The sequence below is a fragment of the Urocitellus parryii genome, chromosome 11, assembly GCF_045843805.1.
Source record: "Urocitellus parryii isolate mUroPar1 chromosome 11, mUroPar1.hap1, whole genome shotgun sequence".
Taxonomy (NCBI): domain Eukaryota; kingdom Metazoa; phylum Chordata; class Mammalia; order Rodentia; family Sciuridae; genus Urocitellus; species Urocitellus parryii.
Genome location: NC_135541.1, coordinates 20231325 through 20241662, shown reverse-complemented (window position 1 = coordinate 20241662; position 10338 = coordinate 20231325). Strand labels below are relative to the sequence as shown.

Below are 10338 nucleotides of genomic sequence, written 5' to 3'. Positions count from 1 at the left end.
CACTGGGTTCAATCCTCAGCACCACATAAAAATAAAATAAACATGTTGTGCCCACCTAAAACTAAAAAATAAATATTAAAAAAAAGTGGTGGTGGTTATCCATGGTGGGATAAAGGATATGGGTAACTCTGATTTCTTCTTTACACTTTCCTGAGTTTTGCCACCAAGTTTTCTATAGTGAGTCTTTCTTGTTTGTTTTTTAGAAATGTAAAAGTAAGAAAACCAACATAACAAATGCCCCAATTCACACTGTCCACAACTTGTGATTGTAAACATATTAGTTTAAAAAATTAGTTTAAAGGCTGGGGGTGTGGCTCAGCGGTAGAGCACTTGCCTAGCATGTGTGAGGCCCTGGGTTTGATCCTCAGCACCACATAAAAATAAATAAACAAAATAAAAGTATTGTGTCCAACTACAACTAAAAAATAAATATTAAAAAAATTAGTTTAGGGCTGGGGATGTGGCTCAAGCGGTAGCGCGCTCGCCTCGCATGTGTGCGGCCCGGGTTCGATCCTCAGCACCACATACCAACAAAGATGTTGTGTCCGCAGAGAACTAGAAAATAAATATTAAAAAAATAAAAATAAAAAAATTAGTTTAACCCAGGCACAATGGCACACACCTGTAATCCCAGCAGCTCAGGAAGCTGAGGCAAGAGGATCATGAGTTCAACGCCAGCCTCAGCAACTTAGTGAGGCCTGGAGCAACTCTGCAAGACCCTCTCTAGGGGCTGGGGATGTGGCTCAAGGGGTAGTGCGCTCGCCTGGCATGCGTGCGGCCCGGGTTCGATCCTCAGCACCACATACAAACAAAGATGTTGTGTCTGCCGAAAACTAAAAAATAAATATTAAAATTCTTTCTCTCCTCCTTCTTTCTTAAAAAAAAAAAAAAAGACCCTCTCTATATATTAAAAGGGGCTAGGGATGTGGCTCAGTGGTAAGTGCCCTGGGGTTCAGTCCCTGCCACCAATAATAAATAAATAATTAGTTTAGAGAGATAACCACCCCCTCTTATCTTGGACAAGCATGGTTAGTTGAATTTAGTTTCATGTACATGTACATACATGCATGAAATAGAACATGGTGTGGTTATGAGATGATTTTACTTACATGGGGAAAGGGTTCTTAAAATGAGGTGGGGAACTTTTTAAAGTGAGGAGGGGTTGTACACAGACTGACAGCCTGAACCCGTACCTCTCCAGCACAGCTCCACTGGGAAGGCCACACCTGGAAAGACCCAGCTCCAATTTAAGTACACTGGGCCACACCTGGTCGTTAAATGTTCCAGGAAGAGAGAGGAGTGCTACTTGTGTTTCTCTGGCTGGGTTTCAACCCACTTTCACATCGCTCAAGTTATTAATGCCCCTGAAACCCAGAAAGCCCGAAAGGCAAATCGTTATCCCCAATGGACAGTTAGGAGAACTGAGGTGGGGAAGAGCAGGGAATGACCAGAATACCACAGTAAGTTGGTGGAGAATAAGGAACTAGAGCTCTGGCCCAGGCCAGTGCATGGACAGGTGGGGCAGAGGCAAGGGCCACGGGTGGCAGGGACTGATGGACTTTGACCACCTGGCAATAAGGAAAAGAAATGGCAATAACTTCAGCCTCTGAGGTTGGCTGATGGCCGGGAAATGATGTTTTGGAGAGAATCAGGTGAAACAGTTCTTCCTCTTTAGAGGCCCCATAGAATAGGCACAGTTTTGGAGGCTCTCTGCATTTCCAACATACCCTCAGAAGTTAGGACCTGCTTCAAGATCAGGCCTGGATTCAGGTCTCAGCTCTATCATTGATATATGTCATATTATCCTGGAAAAGTTATTCACTTTTCTGGGTCTCCATTTTCTCATGGATAAAATGGGGGTGTTTTGTTGTTGTTGTTGTTGTTGTTTTGTTTTGTTTTTAACACTCCAGGTATACAAAGAGAGAACCATTATCTGTGCTTCTGGAGGCAAAAGCACTCAATGTGTCCAGATGGGCTCAACGTCAAGGGGATTGTCCAACACTGATAGAGAAGCCACCTGCATGTGTATACCTGAGATGTGACACCAGCTTTGCAGTGACCCTGGGGAGGTGGAGTTTGCCATCAGAAAGCTGTTGGACGAGTGGTGGCAGGGTGGTAAGAGTAAAGGGCCCATTTTTTTTTTTAAGAGAGAGAGAGAGAGAGAGAGAATTTTTTTAATATTTATTTTTTAGTTTTCGGCAGACACAACATCTTTGTTTGTATGTGGTGCTGAGGATCGAACCCGGGCCGCACGCATGCCAGGCGAGCACGCTACCGCTTGAGCCACATCCCCAGCCCATAAAGGGCCCATTTTTTAAAAAATTAGATAAATAGATATTTAAATATATATTTAAATATTTATTTATTTATTAGTTGTAGGTGGACACAAACCTTTATTTTATTTTTATGGGATGCTGAGGATCAAACCCAGTGCCTCATGCATGCCAGGCAAGCACTCTACCTCTAAGCCACAATCCCAGCCCAAGGGCCCATTTTCTTAAAAAAACAAAAGCAGCATATGAACGATTATTCATTGTAAGATTCCAACACCACCAAGTGTGAAATAAAAAAGCAAAATCCTCCCCTTTCCCCCTCCCTTGGTTGTCACTTTGGTAGTTCCTTGCTGTTAGGAACAGCTGCACTGTTCATAACATTGTTCCAGACAGATGACCTGGGGCTCCTAGCCTGGCCTGATGGTGGCAGTGATCTGGTGATTCTCAAGGGGGTTTCCCCAGGAGAAATGGCTCCCCTCCCTCCTTTGGTGTTCGTGTGTTTCCCAAACTCCAGAAGCTCCCTGCACTGACCCAGGTGACACACTCGGTGCACAGTAAGTGACACTACAGGAAAGGAACACCTAAGACATCGGGATAGCCCCTGCCATCAAGGCCACTGACCAGTGGGTGGGGTCACAGGCAGGGAACAGATGCCATCAGGTGTCAGCAAGTGCCTCCAGAGGTCTGCCTCAAAGACCTAGGGAGTCCACATAGGCAGCCACAGTACTGCCACTTTGGAGAACTTGGGCTCAGAGACCTGGATGGGAATCCTGGCCAGGTGGCCTAGGGTGAGTGATTAGCCCTCTGAACCCAAAGGAAGGGAATCACCTGACTAACAGGGAGTCTGAGAATGGCACAAGGACACCTCCATCCATGCTGGCACATTAAAGGGGCTCAGTAACCCACAACCAGGATTAGTAAAGCTTCTAATATGTATCCTGCCAGATCTGTGCTTTGTCCACAAAGACACTCTAGGGAGTTTCTAAGACATTTTCTTAATTTTGTATCTCATTTTGTTTCAGACAACCTCAAGGGACAGGAATTATCATCCCTGACTTTTGAAGGAGGGCACAGGAACCTGAAGACAGATGAGGAAAGCACCTTGCTCAGCCCGAAAGACTAAACTCAAAGAACAGGGCTGTTCTTCATCTGGTAAAAGTAGGTCCCAGGGAGGAAAAGTCATTTGCCTGAGGTCACACAGCAGGCCAGGGACGGACCCCGGTCCCCTAGGCTTCTCTCTTTCACCACCCTCCCCATTCCCAGCCTTCCCCCGGGCGTTTTTTCCGTCCAGGTGCCCATCGGGGCACCATAACCACAGCTGACACCACTCACGCCCTGGCAGGGGCTATAGCTGCCCCTCTGAGTCTCAGTGTCCCTCCGTCAAGGGGGCATCACCGCGGAGGCTCCGGCTGAGCGCAGGGGCATCGGTGTCGCCGCAGGGCGGGGCGGGGCGGTGACTCAGCCTAGCGAGGCTGCGGAGCCGGTCGGACCAGCTGGTGCGAGCGCACCCAGGCGGCTGGGGGTGCAGGGAAGGGAGGCCGCCTGGGGACGGAGCGCGGCTCGGGCGGGAAGTGGGCGCGGCGCGGCTCCGCAGCGCGCACCGGCGGCGGCGGAGAGGATGGGAGCCGAGCGCTCCGGCTGCCGGCAGCTTCTGGATCCCCGCTGACGCCGGCCGCGGCGACCCGCGCGGGAGCGACATGTGTCTGCGCCTGGGTGAGCGGCACCGGGTGGGCGCGAGAGGCCCAGACCCTGCTGCGGGGTGGGGCTCTGTAGGGAGAGCCGAACCGGGCCAGGCCCACCGCTCCGCCTCTAACTCACTTGGCGGCCTGGGCACGTCACTTTTCTTTCAGGGCTTCAGTTTCAGCGAGATGGAGGAAGGAGGGCTGCCGGGTATGTCTTAATGTGGCCCGAAGCACCTCGGGCCCCTTGACACCACTTTCGTTTCTGAGTGGCATGAATGCTCACAGGACACCCTGGTGGCAAAAAATACGCTGGAGAGACCAGAGAGAGGGAAAGCAGGGCCCTGGGCTCTCACTTCTATACCCTTCTGTCCCCCACCACGCTTGGAGGGAACAGTGTGACAAAGGATCATCACAGAGGAGAGGACTGTGTGCCCCTCCCCCCGCTGCCTGGGCACTGCGATGCTGCTCTTAGGCAGTCCTGGGGAGTCCCCACAGGACACATTGTGAGCCTCTTTTTTGCCTCATCTGTAAAATAGGCCAGTAGCACCCACCTCCTAGCCTTCTATGAAGATAAACTTAGCTCCAAGAGTGAAGTGTTTAGCACTGTGGACTATCACATTGCTAAATGCTCCCAGAATGGTAACTTGGAAATAAAGCCAGGAACTGCCCTGAGACTCCCAATCCAGGGTTCCAGGCCCAGTCCCGGGCTGGCACTGTGCCTCTTGTTTAACCAAAGTCTTGGTCCTGGGATGCTGTTGTTATTGAGTGCAGCCCTGAGCTGCCGTGGTGTCTGGGCTGCCAGGTAGGCAGGTGGGTGGATGGGGTGAGGTGGAGCAGGCCCCCACAGTGAAGCTGCCATGCCCCTTTCTGTTTGGCTGGCCATTCTTCTTCACCAGGTCATTCCAGTTCCACAGTGCCCAGCCAGTCCATCATCCATTCTTTACTTCCTAGACCTGGTCCAGCCCTAGAGGACTCTACAGGCTCCAGGAGTCTCAGAGCCAGCTAGACCACCCCTCTTTTTCTTATACTTGGGAAATCTGGAGCCAACAGAGGGGAGGGGCCCATGCTCGGTCACAGGGAGTCTGTGACCTCCCTGTTCCCTGGTGAGGATTGCCTCTTTGCACAGGATCACAAGCACAGCCAGCCTAGTGGTTGCTTTTTCCTTTCTTCTTTTTCTCTTTTTTAAAAAATCTAGTTGCAGAACTCCCATACGTGAAATATGATCAACCCTCTTTGTCACAGATGGGGAGACTGAGGTTTAGGAAGGGTCTCAAAGTCAGATCCCATTAGGAGCAGCTAAAGGAAGGGGCTGTTTAGTTCTGGGAACTGATCATAGTCTTCCAGTCTCTCAGAGGAGACTGGCAGGACCAGGGAACCAGCTTTATGTGTGTCCTTTAGGGCAGCGTCAGGAGCCAAGGAGGACATTGCAGAGAGCACCTCTAGAATAGCCTAAGCTGTCTGAGGAGTGGGCTTCCTGTTCCTGGGATGTGATGATAGGAGCAGCAGCCACATGGCCAAAGAGAATTTACATTTGGTCCCACCCCCCCCACAGCCCTGCCTAGTGCTACTCTGCGCCAAGAGCTTGCTTTTCCCAGAGCCCCAGAGTTTGACCCACTTTCCATCTATCTCATGTATCTCCTGCACTGAGAGACCAGGGTTCTTCTTCCTATTTTACAGATGGGGAAATGGAAATTTAGGGGCTTTAGTTATTTGCCCCAGTCACTTGACTCTAGGCAGTTCAGTTCAGCAATTGTGTTGAGTACCTACTGTCTACCAAACTGAATACCGAACAGGGCCTGATCCCTGCCGATGGCCCATAGGCTCCATGGAACCTGGACAATGACTGTTGAGCTCACTGTGGTAGCCCAGGGCCTGGAACAGTGGATAGGATGTCAATGGAAGGGTTAGGGAGCTGGAGTTAGAGATGTGACCTTGAGCCCTGCTGCTCATGACCTAGAGTGCTAACAAGGATAACTCTCCTTTGGTAAGTGCCCCCTGGTTGCTTTTCCAGCCTTACAGTCCCAGGACTCACAAATGAATCATGAACCCCTATTACAGAGGAGGAAACTGAGGCTCAGAAATGTCAAGGTACTGCCTCCGAGTCATCCAGAAATAGATTTAGGACCCAGTGTCCATCACTCCAGGGTTAGGTTTACTCCTCTGCCTAGCAGAGTAAGTCTCACCCATGTCTCTGTCCCCCACAGGTGGCCTGAGCGTGGATGACTTCCGGAAGGTGCTAATGAAGACAGGCCTGGTGCTGGTGGTGCTGGGCCACGTCAGCTTCATCATCGCCGCTGTGCTGCATGGCACGGTGCTGCGCTATGTCGCTGCCCCCCGGGATGCTGTGGCTCTTCAGTATTGCGTGGTCAACATCCTCTCAGTCACCTCTGCCATTGTGGTACGACCAGGCCGGGAGGGTGACTGGTGGGAGGGAGGGGCTTGCAAGGTCTTTGATAAGTCCCCACCACAGCTTGCAGGGATAAGCAGGTAGCCCCAGCATAGTATGCCATTTACCAAGTCACTCAAACTCTCTTTGCCTTGGATTTCTCATCTATAAAATGGGGGTGGTAAAAGTGTCCTCCTCACAGGGTCGTGGTGAGTTTTGAATAAGATCATTCCCAGAAAGCGCTTCGTATAATGTGCTCAGCACATGGTAAGTGTGCACCACTGTGAACTAGGATTGTTATTTTCACCAAGAAATATTCAAATTACCCTTGGACAGAATAAAGTAATATCAGAGCAGTTTGGGAGGATCCAGGAGGACTTCACAGAAGGGTTTTGATGGATGTGTAGGAGTTTACAGATGAAATTCAATACATAACCTAGGTGTGTGGCCTGCCTGGGGCTGGCAAGTAGGAAAGGAAGCAGGATGGCATTCCCTGTACAGAATGGAAAGACACATGCAAAGACGTGGAGGTGGGCATGTCTACGATCTGTTCTGGAGACCCTGAGAAAACCAGGCTGGCAGGAGTTTATCATTAGACCTGGTTTATAGCAACTGCTCAATAAAGGGTAGCCCTGTTATGACTCAGTGACAGCCCCTGTTTGATGAATATACAAATGAAGTGGCCTGGTATTCTCAGATTTATAGAGCTTTTCTTGGCCTGTCAGCAAAGGCACCTGCGACCTTGGAGGAACATTTACACATCCTGTGGGAGCTCATCCCTGCCACTCCTGGCCGGGACCTCACTAAACCTGTCTCTGTCTGAAAATAAAGCTCAGGCAGCCTGCTGGCCTCCACACCTGGTAGACAAGGCCCAAGCAAATCAGAAGGGCTCCATCAAGTGGGACAGGCTGGGCTATGCAAATGTGGCCAGTGTCCTTGGGATTACAGTTATTGTGAGGAAGGCAGAGTGGGGAGGTAATGGGCCCAGGAATGGGCTCTGGGCAGGACCACTTCTCCTTTGCCCTCATTTCCTCAGTTAATCCTCACCAATCCAGCAACATGGGCCGTTATCATCTCCATTTTACAGAGGAGGAGACCAAGACCAAGATTCACCCCTCCTGCTGATACAAAGATGCCAAACTGAATTTGAACCTTGGTGGTTCTGATACCAAAGCCTGTGTCCTTTCTGTGAGCTCATCCTGAGAGTGGGGCTTAGCACAGAGGTTGAGGCACTTAGTTCTGGTTGCACAATGAATGAAAGCCATTGCTGAATACTCATGGTACTCTGCCATTACACTGAGTGAACAGAAGGAGGAAGATTGACTGAATGGAGCCCCAAAGATCCAGAGGGCAGCTGTTGGGGTGGATAGTGCATAGGCTGTCCTGTTCTTGAGACAGAGGGTGGTTGGAAGCCTGCACAGGGAAGGATCTGCACAGTACGGAGAGCAGGGAGGGTGTTTTGTGAGCATCAGGAGCCTTCATGTCGGTGTCCACATCCTGGGCGATGAGGGAGGACAGTGGCTCAGGGTGGGGCTGAGGAGCTGAGAGCTGGGGCCAGGTCACTGAGACCCTGAAATAATTTCAAATACTATTAGGGATTTTGAATTTTACGCCATAAAGTGTCCTGGTTTGTTTCAATATATAATTTTGGTTTTAATTCCTTGCCAGTTGAGTTACTTAGTTTCTTCCAAATCTGTTCCATTTCAGGGAATTACGTCACAGGTATCCTGTGGCGTGCATTCTCCTGGGCATGCCTCCTCACATGTGAGGCAGTGGGGAGTCATGGAAGGCTATAGGCAGGGTGTGATCACTCCAGGGCTAGACAAGGAGGAAATGGCTCTGCAGATGGAGGCAGTGAGGGCAAAGCTAAGCATAAGACAAGGAGGTGGAGGTTTGGAGAGCATCTTTGGTGACATTGGTGGCATCTTTATCCAAAAACAGTCCTCACTCCCCCTGCTGTCCTCCAGCACAGGGTCAGAACTGACTTGAACCCCCCTCCACCAGGTCATCACCTCCGGCATTGCAGCCATCGTGTTGTCCCGCTACCTCCCCAGCACCCCCCTGGTATGTGGTGCCTCCTGGGATGGGGCTGTAGGGTAGGGGGTGTGCCTGACCATCACGGAGGCCTGAGCTGCCCAGGGAGGCCAAGCCTGATGTCCACTGACCAGTGGCCTCCCCCATCCAGCGCTGGACAATGTTTAGCTCGAGTGTGGCCTGTGCTCTTCTCTCTTTGATCTGTGCCCTTGGCCTCTTGGCCTCGATCGCCGTGACCTTTGCCACCCAGGGCCGGGCCCTGCTGGCTGCCTGCACTTTTGGGAGCCCTGAACTACTGGCACTCACACCCGACTGTCCCTTCGACCCCACCCGCATTTACGTGAGTGCCTGAGCCTGGGATGGGGGCACCCAGGCCCTTGACAGGGGTGGGAATGGTTCTTGGCACACACCCGGCCATCTCTGTCCCCTGTGTCCTGCAGAGCTCTAGCCTGTGCCTCTGGGGCATCTCACTGGTGTTCTGTGTAGCGGAAAGTGTGTTTGCTGTGCGCTGCATCCAGCTGGCCCACCAGTTGCTGGAACTGAGGCCCTGGTGGGGGAAAAGCAGCCACCACATGGTAAGTCCCCTCCATACTCCTGACTTCCCATATTTTCCTGGAGTTCCTGCTAGGAAGTCCAGGCTGGTGTGTCCCACTCCTCTGTATGGGGTCTCTCCAAAGAGAGAAGTTTAAAGGCTCAGAGAGGCCAGATCTCCTACTAAGTCACACAACTGACGATATCTGGCTCTCCCAGGGCTCAGGACAAATGTTGAGGCAGGCTAAGGGGCATTTGGGCTTGAGTAGGGGATGCTCCAGGGGTCTATCCTTGCTCTTGCATGGGATGATGATGCTCCTTTGCCCTCCAGAGATCCGCCCCACCCTCCCTCCTCCATCCCTAGGGTATCCTAGAGGAGGGAACCCCAGCCTTGACCCAGTAGGCCCACCAGTGACCTGTGTCTCCACAGATGCAGGAGAGTCCAGAGTCCATGGAGGGCCATGACCTGCTGAGCTGCACCAGCTCTGTGCCCTTGACCCTCTGAGAGCAGATGCCTCGCTGGAGTCCCAGTCACTGGGGGCCTGCAACCAAGCCTGAACTGTGGCCAGTGCCCAGATGACCATCAAGGCCCAGATGGCTCCAGGATTCCCAGAGCCCACCCAAGAGGGCTCAGTGGGCCCTTGGGGACCTGGGAGGGGGCTTTCACCTCCTGCCCCGGCCACCCAGCCCATTGCACTGAAACAAGACTTTATTCTGAAGTTATTAAAAAGAACAGAGATGCTCCATGTGGCTGCATGCAGGAGGGGACAGGGGCTCAGCCAGGGGGCCTGCGCATCTTTCCCACGCAGGACATGGTGGAAGGACTCTGCCCGTGGGGGGGGGATACAGGGGGTAGATCTGTGGTCTGTGTGTCTAGCTGTGTCCATCCAAGAGCTCAAATGTAGCCAGGGTTTATGGGACCACAGCTGCAGCTGGAATCCTGGGAGGTGTTGAGTCCCTATCAAGGCTTCCAAGAACTGGGCAGGAAGGGTTGGGGCCCTCCTGCAGGGCAGAGCAACTTAAAGAATCTTCTTCCTCAAACCCCCACAACCCTGAACCCTCAACAACCCTGGAATCCTTCTCTTCCCTCCAAACAAATAGGCTCCTCACCTGGACTTGACCCCCAACTCTTCCCAGTCTGAGACCTACCAGAGGGGGAGCACTTCCCAGGTCTGGAGGGGCCTGGCCTCAGAGACATGGAGGGTGGGAGATGGTGGAGCTGTCTGGCTAAGGGCGGGCTGACTCGGAGGAGCAGACCAAGCCGGAGAAGGTATCTCTGTCATCACCAAAGGGAGCTATTTCTTGGACGGTGGAATGCTAACGGCTTGCTTACTTGGGCCCTTACTTGCAGGCTTCCCTTTTCCAGGGCCCCCCCCCCACAGTGCAGACCCGGGGTGGGAGTCCCCAGTCTGGCCCCCAGCCTGGATAGACA

At 52.1% G+C, this 10338-nt stretch overlaps 1 protein-coding gene across 1 annotated transcript; it reads left to right on the top strand.

The window, feature by feature from the left end:
- Nucleotides 1-3834: 3834 nt before the first annotated feature.
- On the top strand, nucleotides 3835-9547 carry Tmem54 (transmembrane protein 54). The gene is made up of 6 exons (XM_026406846.1): nucleotides 3835-3986; nucleotides 6160-6353; nucleotides 8346-8405; nucleotides 8527-8715; nucleotides 8816-8950; nucleotides 9337-9547. Exons 1-6 carry the CDS (start codon nucleotides 3971-3973, stop codon nucleotides 9409-9411), a joined length of 669 nt encoding a protein of 222 aa, XP_026262631.1. The 5' UTR covers nucleotides 3835-3970; the 3' UTR covers nucleotides 9412-9547.
- The last annotated feature ends 791 nt before the right edge of the window (nucleotides 9548-10338 follow it).

Excerpts from the sequence above, each read along its gene's own strand:
- Tmem54 (XM_026406846.1), top strand. Across the intron at positions 8,406-8,526 it reads ACCTCCCCAGCACCCCCCTG|CGCTGGACAATGTTTAGCTC; the intron begins GTATGTGGTGCC and ends TCCCCCATCCAG. Across the intron at positions 8,951-9,336 it reads GGAAAAGCAGCCACCACATG|ATGCAGGAGAGTCCAGAGTC; the intron begins GTAAGTCCCCTC and ends GTGTCTCCACAG.